This window comes from Metarhizium acridum, assembly GCF_019434415.1.
Source record: "Metarhizium acridum strain ARSEF 324 chromosome Unknown scaffold_13, whole genome shotgun sequence".
Taxonomy (NCBI): Eukaryota; Fungi; Ascomycota; class Sordariomycetes; order Hypocreales; family Clavicipitaceae; genus Metarhizium; species Metarhizium acridum.
The window spans coordinates 1,785,006-1,808,821 of NW_027094016.1; the positions used below are offsets into that span (position 1 = coordinate 1,785,006).

Here is a 23,816-nt window from a genome sequence, read left to right on the forward strand (position 1 = left end):
AGAGGAGGTTCTGGAGTGGCAGAAGTCGAAGTCATGTCTTGGCATCAGGGCCTCAATTTGAGTGTGGCCCGACTCCACATGGCTCCGGGGGCCAGTCTTGGTGTTGATTTCTATTATTAACTGTACCAGACATGTCTACGGAGTACTATGCAACAAACGAGGGGATCAGTATTCAAATTTCACTACGGGTACTCCGTACTACACACAAATTGTCCATCCTGCTCATCTAGTGGCCGTCACCGCCCCCAAAACTTTCACGGAGCATTGCTACTACAATGGTACTCCGTAATGTGCTCTTCACCACTTGCGAATCCTTGCGGCTCTGCAGCTTTTACGGAGTAGACCAAGCCTTCATCAAGACCCGCTAAGCCCGCCAATCGAAACCCGCGATTTTGCATCCCCAATCCACTCCACGGTCGATCCGTGATGCGACACTTGAAACCTCACTCCGACCAGGGGCATATATTCCCGCCACCACCGCCAACCAGTCCGCCAGGGGGGGCCGACGCTGGTCAGGAGAGCGCACTGACTGACTGTCAAGCTTCTACTCCGTACTCTCAAGCCCATCGCAAATGCTGTCGAGGCCTCTTTGGGGTCTATTCTCAGGGCCGGGTCCATAAAGCAGCCTCGAATACAACAAGAATGTCTTGTCCCAAATGGCAATTCAAGCTTTGGTGAGGGTCATGTTCAGACTGATTTAGCAAACAAAGCTGGTTCTTACTTGCCCAGTCAACAACCCTAGCCACCCATCTACTATTCTCAGCATCAACCGATTCTCTCCCTGGGTTATACAATCATGTACCTGAATCGATTTTCCCGCAATGTACTCGGCACGCTCATCTGGTGGATCTAGCAAGGTGAGGAAGCTATCATGCGCAGTATATTTAGAGCCTTGATGGGACGACGTGTGCCTTCGTTCGCTGCACTGCCTCCTATCAGAGGCCGGTCAGGGCGTTTATGCATCGTCGACCCAGCTTTCACATGACCGCGAACACAGGCACGCAAGGATTTCTCAAGGGCATAACTCCGTACCATTGAATACGAATGCCTCGCTCGACTTTGGCTTCCTAACAAGGAATCCGGGAACCCACGACGTACTCTGTACTCCATGCACCGACGATTGTTGCTGCAAAGATCTATCTACTCCGTATTTTAATGCAGAGCTACTTTCGCTTCCTGCGTTGCCTCCTGCTGCCTTCCATTCCAAACAACACACAACGAGCCAGCCACGCCGTCCTCGCCCGAGTCGCGTGCCCCCAATGTCTCTCCAAGGCAAAGGCTCCACTACGTATAAGTTACTCCGTAACAAACCTGGTTGTAGTATGCACCGCCATGCCAGTAAGTACTTTATACGAGTTGTTGTCTCTTCAGTATGAAAACTTTTTTTTTTTCTGGTGTCTGTCTTTCGTTTCCGTTCTTGTTCGGTCCGCGCAATCCTGGGGCCCAGCTATCGTTCGTAGGCATTCGTCCATTTCAGGAGCCAACACAGAACTCCAGACGGACCTGTCCTAATTTCAGATAGCATCCCTGGTTTATGAAATGTGTGCACCATGCCGATGCCACGGCATAATTTACTCAGGCTCAGGGCTACGAACTGCACTCTGATGAGTCGATGCCGCATGCACGGGCTCAATCTTGGAAGGTATTATTTCTCTGGCAATACCCAATCTCTCTTGGTTGAAACAAGAAACAAACCCTGTACGGAGTAGTGGTCGCACAACCGCCGTCGTTGGCCCACCGAGCCGCTCAGCTCCAGACAGAGACGGTCAGGTCAAACACTGTACGGAGTAGAAAATGACTTGTTCGAAAACCAGCCACCGTGATGGGCGTATTAGGTACTGCATGGAGGACCAAGCCCCTTACTTACCGAGTAGTACTCCGTCTGGCATCGTTATACTGCAAGTACGGAGTACTGCAGGTCCATCCGCCAAGCTCCACTTGGCACTTCTCCAGATTTCAAGCTTTCCCCCTGCCAAGGCAGCCACGGCCCACGGGTCCAAGGGCTTCGTGCCTGTGCACCAGCATCATATGAATTGATCCCCCGCCAGTACGGAGAAGTCTGGTGCACCTTACATTCATAGTGGACATGAGGCCTGCCCGCCCGGGTGGCGACCGCGCCTTGCAACTTACCAGACTACTCAAGTACAGTAGATTAATTATTAAAATAAATACCATGTAGTTACCTTTACCTACCCAAGATATATAAGAAGTAAATCTACGGGTGTAGAAAACTATGGAACTTGACGGCTTCTTAATGAAAGGGAATCGGAGGCTTTCATTCTTAAAAAGCATATGTGTAGTATATTTATCTAGGCATGCAATCAAAAAATAACTGTTGCGCGTTCAGAGGTTCCACGCAGAGTCGAGTATAAACTGCTCGTAAGCAAACCAGTTTTGTTGCGTTACAGCCTCAAGCCAGTGCAAGTTTTCGACGACGTACGTCCACTACCTACCTACCTACCTACTTACTACTAGGTAAGTACCTAGGTAGGTAGGCACCCAACCGAAATGTCAAATTTATGAACCTCATTTGCATGTGGGACCACGAGACATATCAGCAAACACCTCGCTTTGTTGGAAGCCCGATTTGTTTCTCTTCTTCTTCTTTTTTTTCTTTTTTTTTTATAATAGCGCATTTTTCAATAAAGTCACTCATTTTTGACCACGACTGTCATAATCCGTTCGTTACAGAAGCCAAACCAAATATGCATCTATATGCAACCAGACAAGGTATATCAATCAATGAACACATTCAACCGTCATGAATTCGCAGAGGTGAACCCGTCTCTGCAGGAACCGGTCTTCCACCAATCCATGGTTTTCGAAATAAACAAAAATATAAATGTCTCTTTTGCGATATCCGGCTTCTGCATAATTCATAACCAGCCGCTCAGATAGCCGCTCAGATGGCGCAAGACCCATTCGTCGTACAGCCCATGAAACATTTCGTCACTCGCCTCTGAAAGTTAACACCCTGCCAGCCACGCCTTTCTGCCCTCATCCGGGAAAACCGAAAGCAACTGCGTCACTGCTCGCTGCAAATAGGAAAGGGGTAAAAAAAGAAGAAGAGGAAGAAGAGGGAAAAAAAAACCACACGCTCAACTATAAAATAAACCAGTGTTGGTCACTCAACGAGGAGAAAAGTGCGTCCTTCAATTATCAGTCCAAACGACAACGGCTCATTGCTTGACGGGATAATTCTGATAGAAAATTTAGAGAAAAAGCGGCCGCTCGTCCCAATGCTGTTGTGGTTGTTGCTGCTGCTGCTGATTATGACGCTGGTCTTGGTTATAGGCTGACGCGTTCATGTGTGGCGAGTGAGAATATGTCGACAACGACTCATGACCACTAAAGGGACTCCCGTTCACGCTGGCTGGGTCCACCATGGGGTCGAAGTTCATCTGCCCACCAAACTGGCCTCCTAGCTGCACATCTCCGACGGTTTGCAGTCCAAGTGCATTCATGCTCAGCTGTGGGAACGACTCTACATCGTTATCCGACATGGTCATGAAGTTGTTGTTGGATGGCAAGTAACTTCCGCTTCGGTTTCCCTGCATGTTTTGCAATCGCTGGCCCGTATAATAACCCTGATTCGTTTGCCCAACACCCATATTAGACTGAAGGCTCGGTCCAATATTTTCAAACTGTGGTGCGTAGAGCTGTTGTTGGTGGAATTGTCCAGCGGGCATAACAGGGTACATGTAGGAGCTTGATGACTGAAATCCCAAATTCTGGTGGCTGTAGCTATGCCGTGACTGCTTCTGCGCTGATTGTTGCGGCATCTGTTGTCCACCAGGGAACTGGATTGGAGTTGCAGCTTGCGTGATGGGCAAAGGAATTGTTTGTCTTGGCGGAGGGTCCTGAATTGGACTGATAATGGTGTCTGCAGCCAATTCCTTTGCCTTGGTGGCTACCAACCGCAGGACCGGGAGGGAAATCTGCTCCATGTGCTTGGCCAAGTGAACTGTCAGCTTCTTCCAAGTTGGAAAATTTTTTCCACAGAATCGGCATGGCTCATCCTGTGGTCGACCTGTAGTCTCAATATGACACTGTTCGACCTTGTGCCATGTTGGATCCATTCCTCCGGCACGCTTCATGGCAGCTTTCGTCTTCACCTTAGGCTCCAAGAACTTGTGTTCGCGCACTAAATGTTGAAGAAAGTTGTCTCTGCGGTAGCAGGTGTGTCGACAATCGTCTACATCGCAGGTCCACCATTCCAAGTGTCTGTGGCCTTCATTCTCATGTCGAACCCAATCGGCTTTCCGTTTGAAAGATTTTGGATCTCGGCATTTGTCCCAAGTACACGTAAATGGTTGTACATCCTCGTGCACATGCTTTGTCCAGTCGGATGGTTTCTGGAACTTCTTGCTCTGATAGCAAAGCTGACACTCGAACTCGGCAGGTAGATACTGAGTGGGCGGCATGGGAATGTCTTGCGGGAAGCTTTCTTGATTGATAGTGCCCTCTGTTGGCATACCCTCATCCTCCTCTATACCAGCCGATAAAGGATCCGGCGCCTTGGTATCGCCCTTCTGGTCGAGAAGATTTGCGGATCCGCCCAGTGCCATGCACAAGGAGCCGCAAGGACAATTAGCGCCCAGGCCCAAGTGCTTAACTTTGGCGTTGAGCAACGACTTGTATCTGGCAACCTGCTGGTGAGCAATACGTTCCACTAGATAGCCATGTGTGTTACCCAATGCCGGGTTCAACGTTATCACATGTTGTTGAAATCCAGCCAAGTTTGGCATGATTTCGTCAATGAGATTCGGGTTCGCCTTCATATCATTATCTTCATAGAGCTCCTCATCGTCGTCGTCGTCGTCGTCGTCATCGGCAGCGTGGACTTGGTTCACTCTGCGGACAGGAGCTACTGGGGGGCCACCAGACTTGCGCCACATGTCGACGAGACTTGATGTGCTTTCCATGTTGGGTGCACCACCTGTGGACTTGGGAATCTCAGATTTACTCCGAGGTCTTCTCAGTGAATTCTTAACGCTAAGACTATTGAGAGATGCTCTGGGTGAGCCCATCGGGGACGGTCCACTGACAGAGCCACTTCTAGCATGACCCGTCCATATGGATGCAAAATTTTGGCCCATGGATGCCAGAGTAGTATTAATGCTAGGGGTTTGTTTCTTACCGCTGCCAGCTGATCCTAACGGGGGCGACAAGTGCGGTGTTGTCTCGCGTTCGATATGCTGTCCGGCTCCGTCGTGGAATGGTGTCTCCGCCTGGCTGTCGGAGCGACCACGAGAGCGACTCCGGGATCGCTTGCGAAGCTGGTTGGCGCTGGTGCGTCTTACAAGGCCGCGAAGGTCCCTGAGGAAGCTACCTGGTCTGCTGATCTTCTCTCCGTTGCCGCGGTTAATAGACAACTTCTTCAGAAAATTCCCGCTCGTTACACCTTCAACGTCAACAACGCTTGGAAAGCTCCGTCGACGAGTGCCCCAGGTTGCAGACCTCGAGATGATGGAATCATTGTCCCGGCACATGCTCTCAAACTTGGCAATGGCGGCCTGTGATGATTCCGGTTGGAATCTTCCAGGCTCGCCCATTTGAATTTCATGGAGTACAGGTGCGTCTCCAAAATTCCGACCGGCCAGAAGAATCTTTCGATCCACATCGGACATCTCGCCTCCACTGCCACCAAGAATAGTCGTCCCTTCCTTGAACTGGTTTTGAGTGCGGTGTCCGAAAGGAATCTCATCATCTTGGTGTGTTATGCGGTCAATGGCTCGTATTTCGTCCGCAGATTTCTCCAGTGGAACGGGCATATGATCAGGATTATCTGATAACCACCGCCCGACTTCTCGATTGCGTTCGTCGGTTCTTCTTTGAGAGACAATTTCATTAATACTGGGTATTTCGTCAGAAGGACGACTGCTGGGATCAAGCCCCGCTCGTCTGGATGCGGACTCCTGCTCCCAGCGATCCAAGGAATCCCTGTGACCAGTCATGAATTCTTGGTCATGAGCGGTAGATATGAGGTCACCTGCGGAGTAGATGCCCCCGCGAACCGTTCCGGAACTATCTTCCAACGTACGCTCAACAGTATGGATGGGAGCGTCATCATCCTTGTCCCAGACTGAGATGGTCACCCTTGGACTCTGGGGATACTTGGCGGCAGGAGCCGGGGCAAGACCGTCCTCGCTTGTCCGATTACTACCGCTGTGACTTGGGGTAAGTGTTGATGAGCAGACAAGGATGGGATTTGGCTTGAAGGGTCGCCGGAGCTGTTGTGGTGAGATTGAGTTGGGCATTGTCTCAGAAACTGCGACTGTACCAAGGTCCGTCCGATCACTTGTAGGTGGCGTCGTGTGAACAGAGTCGGTATGTGTGGGCGTCAGAGGATACGAAGAGCCGTCTACTGACCCATGACGGGACTCAGATATGGCAGGATGGTCCCCAGAGAAAGTAGTCTGATCCCATGTGGCCTCATCCAAAAAGGAAGGCGTCGCCGGGTCAATGGTGTTGAAGTCGGCACCAAAGAATGGGTCGTCGTCGAGGTCGCTAAAGTCGCTGGACTGATAGTGGCTCACAGTCGCAATCGAACCAGCAGGTGTCTCAGTATGCTCGACGGCGGGAGACACGGCTTCGTCTCGCCGGTGCGACAAGTTGAAGGGATCGGTTCCGCAAGACGGGGTGTATTGGTTCTTGTTCCCGGCTGAAGGTTGAGTATTGCGGGGTTCAGAGGCTTGACTTTGCAAAGACGCAGGTGCCTCAGCAAAGCTCGAGGCCATGATGGCGGAGCGGAAGGACAGAGGTATCCCCAGCGAGAAACGAGACAAGATATATAGCAAATCAAATGCAAGGCAGAGGAATAAAAAAGCAGCTCCGATTGTCAGTCTGACTGCGGACCGATGGAGCTCTGTGTGGATGAAGTCACCGGCAGGGGGTCATGTTCCTGGGCTGCGCCAACGGCAATCGCTTCAAGAGGGTCGGGAAGGGGTGCTTCTAGCACCGGCCCAGGACTGCTCAGGTAAAACGCACGCACAGCAATTGAGGGAGCGACACGGACGTGATATGGGCTTGAAAGCAGACGGCGGTGTTGTTGAGGAAGAACCTGGTCACAGGCAGGCAGAAAAAGGTCAAGGTGCGAGGGCTGAAGTAGGAAGTGGCAGGCCGTCGCGCATAGGATCAGATCAATTCATGGCACCGGGTGCATAGGTACCGTGCGGAGCGGCCCAGCAGGCGCTTATTTTTCGTCGTTCGTACAAGGAACCAGACATTGTCGGATGCCCTGTCCCTGCTAGTCCGCCGGCGAGGTTGATGGCTTTATTTGTTTTCTTACCAATACTCAAGTAGTCAAGTTACACACATGTACGGTCCAGGTGCGCGCTGCACTGAATCTTGCGCTTGCAGACAGACCAGTTGACACTCACGCCACGGCACGGCTCTGGACTGGCAGGTGCGTGCGTGCTCTTGCAGAGCGCTGAGATGCGCGAGATGGCAGCTCTGGCTCCCAAAGACACCGGAGCATTGACTAGAGTTGAGAAGCTGTAGAAGGGAGTTCGGTCGGCCCTGCTTACATGCTTACCCAGGTAGGTGTGTGAAGCCCGACGGAGAAATCAACTCGGAGCATTCGAGCTTTCACCCTGCATTCGATGTCCATCCGCTCACTGGGGCAGCCAGGCAATGGGCTCCCTCTTCAGACCTCTCCCTCATCTCCCCCATCGCGGCCACGCCCTGGTGGGGATGTGCCTTTAACCACATGGTCATGGTGGGCAACAGTTAATTAACTGGCGTCTGCCATGGTTCGAGAGGAAGAGTCAAGACAGAACCCGAAATGGAACAAAAAACGTCCGTTTCGGAAACTCACTACAGAGTACTATCCAGCATTATGCCAATTCAGCCTTGGGGCCGACTCCCCACCAGGCTCTCAAACAGCCGTCAACTTGTCTCATCTATTTGTTCCTTAAAACCTTAAAAGCTGGCAAGGCTTTAGGTCGTGATCCACTTCCACTGCCACGGGGCTGAATCTGGCAACAATCCGCCTCGCCCGACAGGAGCTGCAACGGGTGGAGAGAGGCTGCTTTGTAACAGTCCCCGTGAGAATATATGTCTAGTCGACCCAACAGCGTCAGCCACCTTTTGGGCTGGTTGAGGCTTGAGCTCGGCTTCCCTGCTTCCCTGTCATACCGCCCGATAGTTTCAATGCTAAGTCGTAGTGGCGAGTGACCAAAGTATGCCGGCATTCCGATTTAAAGCCCCCGTCATATTATATCACGGAAATACCCCTTGATAGTCCATGGCCTCGTGCGTGCCTGAATATCCGATCGTAGTTGGCTTGGTTCTCACTGTAGCACATATAACCACTTACGACGACGCACAACACCATGTCCATATCCAGGAAGCCCGGTTCGGTCAAATCTGATCCGCCCTTGACAATCATCACGCCCGAGGGTGGCCCTCGACGGCCCTGGTACATGGTGTGTGAAGTCGACAGAAGTTTCTCTAGTTTCAATCCGCAGCGTGGAGGGTCTGGCTACCACGGAATGAATTCTCATTCTCCGCTCAGCGCCACTGGCACAAATAACGACAAGATAGTCAACCATGGAGGATGGTAACTACACATCCCACAGTGTTGCGGCTGAATCGAAGCGAGTGAAAACGCCCACCACCCGTCCCCGTGTGCTGCACTGCCCACGCCCGAATGACTTGCACTCTCCCACTTGAGAGGAAGTACGTAGTTGAATGCTGGCTTTTTATCTACCTGTCAAGAAAAGTCTATACTGACAAGGGCAGGCAACTTGTTTGTTTGATGCATCTTTTGGTCAGTCAGCAAGGCACACATTGGCATTGTGCTTTGAGCTAGTAGCGATTTTTGTAAACTTGGACTCGAATACCAAAAGCGTACACGGCTAGATTCCCATCTCAGTTACTGAATTCCCGTCTCTGAGATCCCGAAATACTAGACACTGTGAGACCAACTGGCCACGTGATGATTGTCAACGACCAAGTTTGCGCCATCGCCGCCTCGGCTGGAAAGCGGCGCGCTAAACCTAGATTGGTCACCCCTTCTCCTCACGTCATAACTTCCGTGCCAACCTCGCACCATCAGGAACAAGGCTGGCGACATTTGCCATCGACACCTATAATATCTGGACCGCGATACATCGCCAAGCGCTGGCGCCTGCTGTGGCACCTCACCCGCAACATATGGCGTATGTCCCCGCCCCCAGCCAACTCGTCGCAAAACGAAGCATGCAGGAACGAGCATAGCCTCAGCTCAGGCACAACACAACCATGTTCCATGTAAGTCTGGCCTGCTCAGCAGGACCTATGTTGTCACAGATCTTAAGGCTGATTGCCCGCAACCCCATGCAGCCACATCCCGAAGAACACCTTCACCTTCGCCTTCATAGAGCGCGGTCCGTGGTCCTAACTTCTCAGGAGTGAGTCACGATCCCGCCCCGAGGCCTGCCGCCATGACAAAGAATCGCCAACCACAGACTGTACACAGACTTGTGGAAGTTCGCGCTGCACAGCGCACCTTTGAAGGTGCTTATATGCGCACTGCCCTCGGCCAATTTTCTTTTGCGCTGGTCATTATCAAGATTTTCACCGAGGAGTTTTACGCCATTGGTGCTCTGTTTGCCGCATATGGCGTGGCTGTGTTGCTTGTAGCCGCGTATCGACGCTATCAAGGGAACAGGCAATTTTTCACTGCTGAGTCTTCTGATGGTACCATTCGAAGAAAGTTTAAGACGAGTGGTGATACGGTTTTGCTCATGACGGCATTGAGTTTAGGGGCATACATCACCCTTTTCGTATTGACCTGGCGTTTGGTTTCATGACGATAATTGCGCTTGGCTTCGTTGGCCCTAAAGTTCAGTTTGTCCATTTCGACAATAATGTGCTTGAATTTGTGCGAAGCGCCAGAGGGAAGAGGGAAGGGTCGTCTGAAGAAAGAAGCAAACCGTTGGTACAATGTATATTTTCCCCAAGCGACTATTGTATATGCATTTATCCTTTCAATAGTGACCCAACGCCGTTCAAATGATTCTACTCGAAGCACTTCTAAAGACTGATTCCTTGTCCCCATGAGATGTAATATGTACTTCGGAGGCCGTTAAAATGTGAATAACAAAGCAGTAGATGGCCAATATCAACCGACCTAGATCCCTCCTCACCCAGGCCAATGGGCATTCTATCGGACTCACCTGCCAAATTGTCCTTTGGGTCGTTCTCCTTGTTTATCAGATACTTTTTTCGCCCCAAATTCCCTTGAGCGTAAAACATGTAAACCCCCTCTCCAGAACATACATAGTGCCATTCACGGTGCAATAAATTCGCGACAGCGCTGCAAGATTTGATCGACCAGTTGGTAAGCACCACACGATTCTTGAGGAGACTGTTCAATGTTTCAGGCCGGGTATCCACTAGTCTTCAACCGTTCTGCTCATCTCTGAAACTCTTTCATCGTGGGCTGATGGGTAAAATCTTTTCGCAACCGGCTGTTGTCCGTCGACTCACATGTGCCCAAACAGCTGTTGTGAATAACGTGTGCAGGATGTGCAGTAATGACTGGCAGAGCATGGAATCCGTATTGAATCAGGTATGCCACTAATTTCAGGTCATTTTAGTAGCTCCAAAGTCGATTGTCGACTCCATCAAATCAAACCTAGGTGGAGTAATATACACCGGATGGAGCTTGTGTGACCCCTGGTGCCATTCGTTGATCCTCCATCAACATCGCTTGATTTCCATCCGTTGTGGCATATTGCCAATCTGGAGTTGAGCCTTGAGCCGCGAGAAGTTGCTGTGACTGCCATGGATTTACACCTGGTACAAATGGTGCCCCGGGTGGCATCTGAGTTGGGGTGCTCACTGCAGTCATTGGGTTACCTCCGGCCATGGTTGTTGGAAAGGGCGGATACACATCGGAAAAATTCGATTGCCGACGTTCGTATGCTTGTGCTGGGGTCATTTGGATGAAGGGAGCTTGCGAATGGCTCCCGCCGCTTTCACCACTGTATGATAGCGATCTCATTGGCGTTGGAAACTCTCCCCAAGCCATGTCGTCGTGCGAGCCAGCCTCCGAGGTTCCAGATGTCCAAGTGATCGAGGCAGAGGACGTCTGTGTGTAGGGAGAAAACTGGCCACTGACGGGCGACTCTGTTGGATACGCATGCCATGGCATTGCCATGTCTTCGGGTTTCGAAACGCTGGCCGAGTTAACATCCGTTGATACCCAACCTGAAGTCGGCTGATTTGCGAAAGTGTACTGATTGCCTGCAGGCATGCCATTGGGCGAGACTGCATAAGAAGCACATTAGTGAGAAATCCCACAGACCTCTACGAACGATTGGGCACTTACCACTAGCATCCGACGAGAAGTAGTCGGCGTTCGCCCCTTGGGAACCTGACAAGGTGACGCCACTTCCTATCATACATGATGGCGTCCCTGCCGGGCTTCCGGTGCCAACAGCAGGAGATGATGATGCAGATGACGCATTTGGGCCACCTGCTTGCCGCGACGGCGCCTTGGGTCGTGTGTCTGTTCCCGGCTGCTGATCAACAGGGTAAAAGCTGCATTCCTTTTTCAACCGAATGCAGTTGACGCAGCGATTAGGGACATCTGGCGACGCAATACATCGAATTTTTCTTCGTCGACAATGACCTTCAAACTCCATATTAGCACAAGAGGAAGTACAGAGCCCATCAAGGAATCTGACATACTGCAGGCAATAGATGTCCTATGATAACCAAGCTTATTGCGTTTCTTCTCACCAGTAGATGATTGCTGAACTTGGGAGTCCTCTGCTGCTTGTTTCTGTAATCGTGCCGTATCTGGAGTGCTAAAGGATCTCTTCAGCACCGCATTGGGACTTTTGGGTCTCTCTGGGGATCCCATGTTTGATTTCTGTTTTCCTTTCGAGGTGACAAACTCTGCAATATAAGTAAGCTGTCATCTAGGTCAGAATTCATCGGAAAGGAGCAAACACCCACCTGATCTTGTGAAGATTGCGTCAGGTGGTAGGTCATTATTCAGCATCCAGAGTTTGGTTCCTCCGTCACAGCTCCGACGGCCCAGATTCCCTATAAAATCAATACACAGTAGTCGACCACCACAATTCAATAACAATCATCAAGATTTCGCGATGGATAGAAGAATCCACACAATCAGCGTGCTTGAGGCGGTGTCGAATCGATCTGCAACACTGGAGTTTGTGCTTAGGTTTCTGGTCTGTATCAGGCCTGAAACTGTAATCCTGTGAGAGGCAGTCAAATCTTGGGGAGAAAAAAACCAAGTTGACAATTGATGACTTCCTTTGATACTCGAAACCGAACCGTATGTAGCCGGCGACTGGCGCTATGCTGAAAGGTGAACTATGAAGGCAGTAAAGGCAGTCGACCGTAGACAGACAATTCGAAGATGGTAAAAGAGTCGTTGAAAACCAGTCACAGCACCTATTAAATTAGGTCCGGGACGTCCCGAATGAGTCGTTCCTGGTTTGGAGGTCTGCTGTGTGGCTGTCTAGAAACGGTGCCAAGGGCTTGTGGTACAAGGGAGGAAGTGTATTGCGTACACCTGCCACCGATTTGGAACAGCCCACAACAACAAGGGACTGAAAGAAAACAGTTTTTTCTTCTTCTTCTTTTTAATTCCGCGTTGCCGAGTCGCTTTTATACCACTTCTGGACGAGCCGAGAGGGTTGTATGCAGCTATTGGAGCATCAAGCTCCAAAATTTCTGACGGGTGACAGAAGGGAAGGCGGACTTGATGGTGTCTGGCTCAGAGGAGTAAGATTGGCGGGATGTCTCTTATTAAGCGTCCGCCGACTGTGTTTCTTTTCCTCACCTGTGGATTTCGAAGGCGTGGCGTGGATTACCGGGGTGGAAACGAAATCCTTGGACTGTAGCCAGTCACTCCCAGTCAGGTTTCTCTACTAGAACACTCTCTATTCCATCAGTGCTAGGAAGACGTGCCCTGTCAAGGAGGGTTCGTGGGAATGTAAAGACTTGAGGTTCAATTCGGATCAGCGGCAATCCTAGGTAAACAAGAGCCAGTACATGGGCTGGCCAATATATTCGCGAGTAGAAGGGAAAATAAAGGACAGGGTCGCAGGTTGGTTGGTCACAGGTGAATAAGTTGCTTGCTTGGTTGCTCACTCGTCGGTGCCTCAGCTCACTTTGGCCAGGTCTACTAGGCTTGCGAGTGGCGGCAAGTATTGACTCTCTGATGGAACTCTGCTGGGCGGGGGCGAGAGATATTTTTAATATGAAGCAACAAATGGCCACCCGGGAATGAAATACGTCTTGTGAGGTTCCCTGCCAAGTGACCGGCGGTAAGAATCAGCCCGAATCAGTGTGACTAGTGTGTCTAGTCTTTCTAAATCTTGCGTTCGGTATGCAGGTCCATTCTGCGTCCACATTTTGACAATCAGAGCTGCCATTAGACATGGAACTTCCGTATATCTCACTTCTATCCTAGGAATACCTGGCGTATCTTGGTGGAGACCGTTGAGGTACTTCCGATGAGCAGTTGTGGACCCCTGTTACTCCGTAGAAGCATCTCTCTATCCATATTAAGCGTGCTCCGTACTCCGTCGTCGTCTTCGTGGCGATTGATGTAATAGTGCGAGGCAGGCGTGTGCTGGTTGCATGACCGTGACCATGAGCATAAGCATGAGCACCGAGCACGAGCACGAGCAACGCTGGGCAAGGATGGTACCACGCTGCCTGCGAAAATGCTTCCCAGAAACTTTGACACATTGACTCCATGCCTCATCTCTCGGGTGACCAATCTCTCATCTCATCGTGAGTCCCTCACCCCCCCTGACTCTCAGGTTAGTGGGGAGACGGTGCCAACACAAAGTACAAAACCTCCACTAGCCAGAAAAGGACTGGAATACAGTTGGGGGCTGGAGACGAACGATGGCAACAAGCTCGACAAAACGAACTGTTGCATCTGGCAGCGGCACATCGGCGCAATCTGCACCGTTACCGCGGCTGTAGCCTTCGATATAGCCCGATACGTCTCTCATACATATGTTATTAAACAGTAGTACGTCAAGTCATCGACTGGGACTGCCTGGGGGAATATATAGGTCCCGTAGTGGACAGGCACCACTTGCACGCACTTTGATCACAGGCAGTGATATTCATGTAGGGGAGAGTGAAGATGTGCAGAAGTTGTGCTCGTTCCACCTCTTCCCCAACAGCTGCTTGAAGCCCGTGCGTTGGGCGAATCGAGTGTGTAAAAAGCTGCTTGCCGTCTTGTTCAAGATCGAACAGGACTCCATGTCCAAGGCTTGCCAATTGGATGGATCCTGGCGGGAGTCTAAGAACGGCGCCTCGGAAGCACCCTGCGGCCTCGCCATCTCTCGCATCTTTTTAATCACTACTTAGCCGCCTTGGGAGTAGTTGATGATCCACACCGGGCCGGGCTTTTTTGTCGCATCATCACAGATTTGTCGATGATTTTTTGTCCTGAACCACCGTATTGCGCAAACAATCATATTGCTACTGCCCTTGATAGACTCATGTCTGTTATCTGTTAGAGAGAAGACCCGCAGTCGAGCTAGAGCATGTCCGGCGTGAGTTCTGATGTCGTCTTTTGCCAGGCACAAACGGCTTTGCCCCAGCTGTGCCAGGTACGCGTTTCCAGGCTAGCAGTACCTGAGTCCTCAGGCCAGGTCTTAATTTGCGGCATGCAAGTAGCTTCTTAGCGCCGTTGAACGGGTCACTGAGGTCCCAGAGGACTAACCCTGCTTAGGGTAGCACTGAAAGGCTTGGCCAACACCAGTTGCATGTCGTGGAGGGTTGCCACACGAGGCAGCTCTGGTCTGTCTGGAGACGAGCAGATAGAGGAAGAATGGGGCGGTGCTCGATTGTTGCCCATAGTGGCAGGTAGGTTTGCAATAGCTCGTCTGTCGCTTACAGTGAGATCGCGCAAAGTACCGACTGGACAATCCAAATTTCATTTTGCTCGTCGACCCTATCGCCGCCATATTCCAACCTCGCCGATGTGTCAAACGTGTAGAGTGGACCTTTGGGGCATTCCTGCGAGACTGTGGCCTGACCGAGATCTACATCCGTCAACATACGTATTCTGTAAGCAGACATTATCCAAAGTGTGCTTGTTGGTAGCTAACTCAAAGACGCTTCGTTTGAGCAGCAGGGGAAAGCATGGAATATATTCTGTGACTGTGCAGAATCTATCCCAAGCGTTTAGGGGTCTTTTCGCAAGGCTGAGACAAGCGAATTGTTATGATGCTTCAGTCAAACCCGCAGGTTGCTTCGACAAATGGCGGCGTCTGAGAACGGTTGCAACAAAACTATTGTACGAGAAGTACCAGAACGTGTTTGTGGTCTTCAAAATCTAGAGTCGAGGTCTCTGTTTCCATTGCCTCAAGCACTCTGCCGTCCACCTACATGTACGATCTGGAGGTATAATTAGCTACGTGCAATTCCAACATATTGTCATCTCGCGCCTAAAATGACGCCGGAAGCTGAGGTGCCAGCATATCTTGGACTATGCGAGCAGACACCATCCCTTGTGATGGGAGCGTCGAGGCTCTCTCGATAATCGGAGAAGCAAATGCGGGCCAGCTTGCCATAATACGTCGGATCATCACCAGCAACTCCTCGTCCCTCGGCCGAGATCTGACAGGCAGGTATGTAGAACGAATCATACCCCGTACTCGGTGCTTGGGCTTCGATTGGCACAGCTGCCGGGGGCGTCCCAGGAGCCACACCACATGTGCACGACACATCAACCAGGTCCCATCTAGCCGCAGATGTCATCTGGTCTCATGCTGCCCCGCGAGAGAAGAGAAAGAAAAAGCCAAGTCCCCTAGGCGTTCGGGAGAACCGGGGGAGGCATCCGCACTACGCTAACGCTAACGTCGGCGTGGTTGTGTTTGCGAAATCTGGTCAGAGTTGCCACGAAGGTGGAGAGGGGGGGAAGAAAATACTCACCAGTCGATTTGGACGCCGAGCCCACTAAACCCAAACCCGGGCCCATCCAAAATCACCTCCGACCTTGCTTCTCCAAAAAGGCCCAGTCGAGCTTTTCTATGTGCTCTAGTACTGTGCACTCTGCCTCGTCCTCCCCCTTCTTCTTTCTCTTCCTCCTCGCCCTCCTCCTCCTACTACCTATTATAGTTCTCCATATCTATACAACCCGTACAACCAAAATGCCAGCAGAGAGGTCTAGGCACAGAGGAGGTGCTGCTAGGAACTTTGTGAAGGGCTCTTTTGCTAGCTTGCACCAATCCACGGGGCCAAACCCATCAATTCCCTGAAGCCACGGCCATCATCTACAAGCATTCTTACTCGTCGACTCGTATGATTTGGTCGCCGCTTGCCAGGGTTCCTCTGAACACTGGCAGATGCTACGGAGTCTACGCAGTACAGCCACCACGGCCAAGGAGGAAGCCAATTAACCGTCAAAATGCTAAATGCCCTGGGAAGGCAGCTTAGGCGATCGGATGCCTTATGTCCGCTCCTTCGATTTGACGGCTTGTCAAAACTTCGATGCCGCCAACCGCTGCATGAGACGAAAGAGACCTCCGACACCTGACAGGTCCTTGAGACTCTGTTTGTGGATCCTGAAGAAATCAGCAGCGCGCCTCCACAAAATGTTTAAACAAGACTGTATGTATGTATGCACTCCGTACAGATACACATACATACACACACACACACATGCACACACCATACACACATACATACATACTACATACATACACACTCGCTCTGGCTGTTTAGCTGTGCCAGCTTTCCAGTCCTGTTCTGGCAAGTCAACCAGCGCCGTCATGACAGGACCTTGCCCAGCTGAGGGAACAATCATTGCCTTGTCGGCCTTGTTTGTCTCGCCTGCCATTGCCTTACCCGTGCACGGTACGCGATGCCCGTGGGTTTCAATGTTGCAGAAAAAAACGCACACACCGGTCGATCCACTCCAACGACCCCCCAAAATGCAGCCTTTCATGTATGTGGACGCATCTCCGAGGATGGATCCAGCCAGGCGAGCGAGTTGCATAACTCGAGTATGCCAAACCTTGTCGGATTCCTTACGGGTGTCCACTTGAACCAGCAACTTCGAGGTCTTATTCATATCAAGGGTTCATTATATGCCCACCTTACTCTTTGACGAAGGACACGACGGTTATGGCGTAGCATTCATTGTACGTGCTCGACCTGGTCTATGATGCCAGAGAAACATCATTGTGCCTATACATGATGCACTTGGCCTTTCTAGGTCGAAATGTCACTCGACGGTTTATTCAAGGCGAGGATGGAGAAGTCCGCCCAAAGGTGGCGCCGCTGCCTTTCTCCCCTTGCTCCTCCTACTGTTCATGTTCAGGCGTGGAAAATAGGGTCTGGCAACGCCAACTAGGATGCTGATTTTATTCTCCGAAGCCGAAGCTGCCTTGCCTCAGCAATCCATATGTATTATACCCTTCCGTATGCCTCGACGCGCAGATACTAGCCAGGCATGTCAACCAATGTTCTTCTAGCCCAGGACGGAGTGCGTATGCAGATTCTGCCAGTGGCTGCCTGGGTTGTTCTGGAGAACCAGTCGACGGCCGTGGTATCTGATCAGTGGTGCCAGTAGTGTTTGCCGGTTATGCCACCAAGCTTAACAGGCCTCTAGATCCTTGACAGCAGGAACACAGCAGAACCGTTCCGAATATCTGGTCTTCTACGGCGTCATACGGAGTACCACGTCAGGAGCTATCACCGCGAAGTTGTTGCGCCCAGGATCTGTTGGCTCTTCCCCTCCCCCCCCCCCCCCCCCCCCCCGACTGACAAACCGCCATGAGGTAGCCCCGCGGCTGTCCCAAGTGAATAATGCCAGGTCGACTGATTAGGAGCTAGTGGCTTTGCCGACTTAAGAATATGCCACTGCAAATTCCTCCAGCTTGGAACTCATTGCAACGTCTCCTCTGCGAAATGCTCGACATATGAAATGAATCCCCTAGAGTGCGATAAGGCTCTAACGAAGTCACGGGACCCACAACAGCTGGGTGACTTCGGGTGACTTTGCTAGTAGCCCGTCGGGCTGCGATGTGTGGGCTGTAGCTCTTTGTAACTCGAAGGCTTGTTGGGACTTTTATCATAGTACAATTTAAGTGTGAAATAAAGTACCTTTCATTTTCTAGTTTTTAATTGGCTTAAAATCCCTGCAAATACATGGCTGGAGCCTTATCGCACTCTAGGGGATACTGCTGATCCCTGCCAGCACTGCGCTTGCACAGCGTCTCAGGCTCGCATGATTGCAAGGATTTCCGCGCCTCCCAACACAGCGGTAAGAAGAAGGTAGAAAGGCGGAGAACAAGGCCGATGCAAACCATTTTCGCCTCTCCGTAGTATCGAACGGACCGTTCTATCAGGAGTGCATGTGTAGTTACGTGCTCCGTCCTGCCTAGCAAGGTATATGTGCGGTGCCACAACGGGAGGCGGCGCGCGGCATCGATGGCAATGGTTCCCCAGCTAGCAACAATGCACATTTCTCCATAGGAGGGGGTGATGGGGAAGACCGACTTCATCATTCGAAATACCCGTTTCATCGGTTGGCTTCACTGGGACCAGGCGATGCCTCCTGGACGTCCTGGACAGTCCCCACGCTAATTAGAATCGTCAATACCAGAACCATTTCGGGCGACATGCATGCGATCCACTCCGGAGAGACTCCGCCCCAATATCCTGACGATGATGGTCGTGGCTGTGAAGCGCATTGGATTGGATGTCCTGTCAAGACTCCAGGTAACTATTAGAATACGCCTGTACGTACGGAGTACACACGGCGTATGTACATACAATAGACCCGTTCGGTCTTGTCAGCAACCCACAGATGTGCAGGGCCGGCCGGCTATTACTTCTGCACTGCTAGATAAACCAACCATCCTGTCTCCTTGTTACCGCGATGTTTTGATGGCATTACGGAGTATGACAGAGGATACTACTACATGAACTTGAAAAGTACTAGTCTACCACATCTATATATGTCACCTTACTGAGAAACGTAATGCCCTATTGCTTCTTAGAGGGCAACTTCGAACCCGAGATATAGGCGCCACCCCCGATGTGCGTGGTGTGGAGAGTACTTGGTCAGAGGACGAAGTATTCAAGCAAAATGTGCAAGCATGTTGCTCCATATTAGAGCTAGCCCTTTTTTTTTTTTTTTTTTTTTTTTTAAAATCCAGGCTAAAAATTTACTATTCCACAATATCAACGGAGTGCGACTATACACCAATAATTCGTCACTACCGGTATCTCTGTATCGGTCTTGGCAGCATTGGCGTGTCCCCTATGGGCCACATTATCGCAGCTTTGTTCGGCACGTGTGCAAGAATCTAGATCCTTAGGAAAGGCCTCGCTTTCATTCCTGCGTTTGGGGTAGTCTGAGTTTGGTACCACGCAACATAGCTTTCTGGATCTGCCTCCAGAAATTGGTATCCCCGTCGGAGCATTTCGGCGGCCGCCGTCACCTCATATCAGATGCACTTGACTGATCCGACAGGCTGGCTGCGAATCTGCACTCAGCTGCTGAGAACTCGGGCTGTTAACCTGACTGGCCAGGGTACCATATTGAAAGTGCCACAAGGAGGTCATTGCTCATGTCGGTTGGTGTCTCACAGGGGCCCCCTCACCAACACGGTCGATGTAAAAAGAAGAAAAACGTCGTCTCATTGGTAGCCAAATTCTCGCTACCATTTATCAGAGACCATTGAACTCGGTCAATACGTGGTACGAACAAGCCGTCGACCAGAACCAATACGGGGGCCTCAATATTGTACAACATGCCTGGCCTGCCTCTGGCATGGAAATACTCCGTACGCGGCAAGACTTTGGCCAGCTTCTGTTATGCCAAGTACATTTCTATCGACATATGTTCTCCACGCCGTCACGTTTTCATGAAAACATGGCACATTGCCGACTCTCATTGTTGTGTGCAAAATTACACTCTTCACCTTTTACTGTCTGTTTGTGAATGTCTATAAGCAATGACGCGCTGAACGAAACTCGAGCCACAAGTGGACGCTCCCAAAAAGGCGTGGTTTGGGTATCCCAAAGTGTCTCACTCATGCCCAGATATAAAACATCTGTACAGAGCACGTCCCGTGCATAGATGTGCATGGAAATATTCCTAACCCTCATCTGGCATTGATGAGCACACATGGTCACGTCAACAATTTGTTCGCATTGTACAGAGTACAAGACATGGTACGCAAAGTCCTTGATGCGGTGAGTACAGAGTAAGGACCTCTTTAAAAAAGAAATTACATCACGATCTCATCCTGGTCGTCAGACATTGGGCTGCATTGATTTTCGCCTGACAAGAAAGGGGACAAACAGAGGTGCCAGCCCCTTGGGGCTGGAACAAGACATTGGTGCAGTATTCTCGTCAAGTGATACAAGTGAAGTCGTGCATGGTTGTTTGATCCGGTGATCATATAGCTGATGAAGTTCAACAACACTAGCACGCGGTTCTGGGTAGTGCTGCCACTGGACGTCGTGTCAACTTGGAACTTCCTTGCAGCCACCAACACGGGAAAGGCACAGCATATGTATTGTCATATCTGCCGTGGAAGAGACTCAGCTTGTACCGAACCAACTCTCCCATTGGCTCCTCTTGCCCCTGGCATTTGAATCCAATCCACACTAGTGTTGGGCATGTGCTGGGGTTTGGTTGCAGGAACAAATGCATACTAATATATTGCCCCTAAAACTGTGTCTAATTGGGGTACGATATTGCCAGCTCGGGAACACAGGCACCACTTGTGCTGGGAGGTGAGGCTCATTCGTGATCAGGGGTGAATGACTCGAGGCCCAGGATCCCTATGTCAGCCTAATACTCCATAAGAACTACGGAGGAGAAAAAAGACATATCGATGACCTTGAGAGCACTACCCATGGACGCAGCGACAGGGAGGCGAAGTGGATTCTCTCGCCTTCGGAAACCCAACTATGGGGGATAGACGCCAGCCGACTGGCCCATAACGGCCGACACATGGTGAACATTCTGAGGCCAATATATTGTTCAGCTTGGGCTGTCGCTGGGTGTATGGCGATAGACCCAGTACAGAATCTTCAGATTGAAGTGAGCGCTCAGTTCTAAAGTGTATGTTACCTGTGTTGTAGGGTAGCAAGATGGCCACCTCTCGCGCAAGTGGAGATTGTTTCCGCACTGTGTTGACGCACGGAGCTCGAGGGTTCATGCACAGTATCAAGAAACCCCACCCGAAGAAAGTCCGCATCATCACGATATATCTACCACATGATAAACAAGCGAGAACGGACCGAACAAGTTTATAGGGCGAATTGAAGCCACCAAGGAGCGTGTTAGGGTACTAGAGTCGCAATCCCTCTTCCCTGAGACGGCGTTCGCAGTGGAACTATAGACACCTTGTACAATACATGTCGACTATATCTCGCCAATCACCGCGGCTACAACGACAGAGAAAGCCACCAGAGACAATCCGCCATGAGCGACCTGAGGCGAGCATGGGCAAAGTCAAAGCTTGGACTTGTACCGGAACCCTTTATGGAACGGGAGGAGGAGGAGGAGCTGAAGCAGGAAGACCAGGCTGGGGACCAGGTACCAGAGCTACCAGAACATATGGATGATGATTCCTCTTCGGCTTCGTCAATGTCATCGACTGGCACCATTATTCCCACACCGAGTCAACGACTTTTCGCTCGTCCTCAGGGGTATGGTTTATCTTTTTTTTCTTTTCTTTTTCTTTCCCTTTTCTTCTTCTTTCCCCCCCGCTGTGTCTATTCTATATTCCTACGCCAACCCTTGCCTTGCTGACCGAGACTAGTGTTGCTACAGGAAGGACTCTTGAACCAATACCCTGGACGACATACTTTGAGCGGCAGCTTTATATGCAACCTGGTGATGCTCAAGGGGTAACTTTTCACGCCTATCTAACATCTCCGGTAGATAATGGCCCCCTATTTGTCATGCACCATGGAGCCGGCTCATCAGCTCTTTCGTTTGGTGTTGTGAGCTCCGAGATTCGGAAGCGGCTTCCTTCAGCCGGTATACTTGCCATTGACTGCCGAGGTCATGGATCTACGATATCGCCGGATGGCACAGAGTTAGACCTCCGTCTTGCCACATTATCCGCAGACCTGTTTTTTATGATTCACTCCACAAAGGAACAAATGGGATGGCAACAGATGCCTTCGATTATGCTGGTTGGCCACTCTCTGGGAGGCGCGGTTGTGACAGACCTGGCCTTTACAGGCAAGTTGGGCACATCCCTACTCGGATATGCGGTTCTTGATGTTGTAGAAGGCTCAGCCATGGATGCCTTGCAGAGCATGCAGACTTATCTCTCTACTAGACCGAGTGGGTTTGCAAGCATCGAGACGGCAATTGAGTGGCACATACGGTCACGCACGATACGAAGCTCTGTGTCGGCCAGAACGTCAGTTCCTGCGCTTTTAAGACAAGAAGAATCGGCGGCAGCCTCTAGGCCATGGAGATGGAGAACTAACCTGGCGGCTACCCAGCCTTTCTGGGAAGACTGGTTCGTGGGATTGAGCAAGAAGTTCCTGGGCGCGAGGGGGGGGAAACTCTTATTGTTAGCGGGGACCGACCGCTTGGATACAGAATTGACGATTGGCCAAATGCAAGGTAAACTCGGAAGGAATTTCCTGCCTCTGCTTTCCGCACAGCCGCAAGTCAATACATGCTAATCACGATGCTCAGGCAAATATGCGCTGCAAGTATTCCCAGAAGCCGGCCACTTCATCCACGAGGACATGCCGGAAAAAACTGCTATCTCATTGGCAGACTTTTACAGACGAAACGATAGGACTGCACTTGTTTTGCCGCCCAAAGTATCTGATTTACTAAGACAGGGGAAGAGAGTGTGATGAGCGCAGAGATGGTTTCGTTGAAAGAAATACAAAAGTCGATGTGAAGGCTCGTATCAGCCCGGGATCTTTCCTGATATTACACAGCTGCAAGTGCAACAAGGCCTTGCCAGTCGGACGAGTTAGGACTCGGAAACGCACTCTTGTTAACTGAGCCAAGCGAACCGTCTCTATTGTTGCAACTGGAACCGGGCGCGTTTCAGTGCAAATATATTCATCTAGTAGTAGATAGTACAATGGTTGCTTCGTTGTATGACGATAGTCTTGTTCGTACCTATTGGGTACGAACCGTGCAGCCCGTCCCAGGTGACCAGGTCCATGGAGTTGCCGATACGTACGCATCCAGACGATATGACGTAATGACTGACAAAAACTACCAGACGACCAAGACAACCAGCCTCTTCATTTACAGCCTTGGCGTTTAAACATGTATACATGTACATGGTATGATTAATTCCATGGGCCACGCAACCTCCCGGACGGTCATTTTGACTACTCCTGTGGTGACTAGGTACCTACCTAGGTAGTTAGTTGATGGGCTCAGCAAGCATCTAAACCGAGTCTGATCCTCTGCCCAGGTTGGTTTCTGGGGTCCTTCGTAGTTGTTACCGGAGTAAACATTGGCTCGTGGGGCCCCCTCTGACCCCTGCCCCATAGCGCGCCTACATAATAAAAATGACCGCGTAAATACACGTTCTTGAGTAAAATAAATTTATGAAGAAATTACATATAGTTCAAAATTTTTATTTAAAAAAAGCCCAAGGATTTACAGGCACATATAAAGCCGCTAATATTAAGGCTATCAGAGGCTATACGGCCGGTCTCAATCGCGACTTTTCTTTTTAACCTTTCAACTCCCCAGCGTTGTAGTTTTTATGTACTCCACGAAACCATAGATACTTATATTTTATATCAAAATAATATGTAAATCTCATGTACTTTTTAAGCGTTATTGTCTGATTGGCCTCAAC

The 23,816-nt window shown here is 50.6% G+C and overlaps 4 protein-coding genes across 5 annotated transcripts; 2 read left to right on the forward strand and 2 right to left on the reverse strand.

Annotated features, from left to right (window-relative positions):
- Positions 1–2,624: 2,624 nt before the first annotated feature.
- On the reverse strand, positions 2,625–7,039 carry J3458_003152 (uncharacterized protein). Its single transcript, XM_007811195.2, has one exon. It carries the CDS (start codon positions 6,738–6,740, stop codon positions 3,213–3,215), a length of 3,528 nt encoding a protein of 1,175 aa, XP_007809386.2. The 5' UTR covers positions 6,741–7,039; the 3' UTR covers positions 2,625–3,212.
- Positions 7,040–9,246: 2,207 nt separating this feature from the next.
- Positions 9,247–9,797, forward strand: J3458_003153 (uncharacterized protein; the record flags this gene model as incomplete). The annotated part of the gene is made up of 3 exons (XM_007811196.2): positions 9,247–9,255; positions 9,328–9,395; positions 9,464–9,797. The coding sequence occupies 3 exons, from the start codon at positions 9,247–9,249 to the stop codon at positions 9,795–9,797; spliced, it is 411 nt and encodes a 136-aa protein (XP_007809387.2).
- An 827-nt stretch (positions 9,798–10,624) lies between these two features.
- On the reverse strand, positions 10,625–13,161 carry J3458_003154 (uncharacterized protein; the record flags this gene model as incomplete). Its single annotated transcript, XM_007811197.2, has 5 exons — positions 12,806–13,161; positions 11,953–12,734; positions 11,683–11,892; positions 11,321–11,623; positions 10,625–11,259 (listed from the first exon to the last, which is right to left on the reverse strand). The coding sequence occupies exons 2-5, from the start codon at positions 11,996–11,998 to the stop codon at positions 10,625–10,627; spliced, it is 1,194 nt and encodes a 397-aa protein (XP_007809388.2). The 5' UTR covers positions 11,999–12,734; positions 12,806–13,161.
- An 8,076-nt stretch (positions 13,162–21,237) lies between these two features.
- On the forward strand, positions 21,238–23,089 carry PPE1 (Protein phosphatase methylesterase 1). 2 transcript variants are annotated; one of them, XM_007811198.2, is made up of 3 exons: positions 21,238–21,669; positions 21,783–22,603; positions 22,679–23,089. In XM_007811198.2, exons 1-3 carry the CDS (start codon positions 21,443–21,445, stop codon positions 22,843–22,845), a joined length of 1,215 nt encoding a protein of 404 aa, XP_007809389.2. In that variant the 5' UTR covers positions 21,238–21,442; the 3' UTR covers positions 22,846–23,089. The 2 variants fall into 2 exon arrangements, with proteins under 2 accessions (XP_007809389.2, XP_065977397.1); XM_066117610.1 differs by having other exon boundaries at positions 21,241–22,603.
- The last annotated feature ends 727 nt before the right edge of the window (positions 23,090–23,816 follow it).

Bases quoted from the DNA above. Each gene is read 5' to 3' on its own strand.
- J3458_003152 (XM_007811195.2), bottom strand. From the start codon at position 6,740: ATGGCCTCGAGCTTTGCTGAGGCACCTGCGTCTTTGCAAAGTCAAGCC.
- PPE1 (XM_007811198.2), top strand. From the start codon at position 21,443: ATGAGCGACCTGAGGCGAGCATGGGCAAAGTCAAAGCTTGGACTTGTA. The intron at 21,670-21,782 runs GTATGGTTTATC...GACCGAGACTAG, and splicing joins CTTTTCGCTCGTCCTCAGGG to TGTTGCTACAGGAAGGACTC. The intron at 22,604-22,678 runs GTAAACTCGGAA...CACGATGCTCAG, and splicing joins GACGATTGGCCAAATGCAAG to GCAAATATGCGCTGCAAGTA.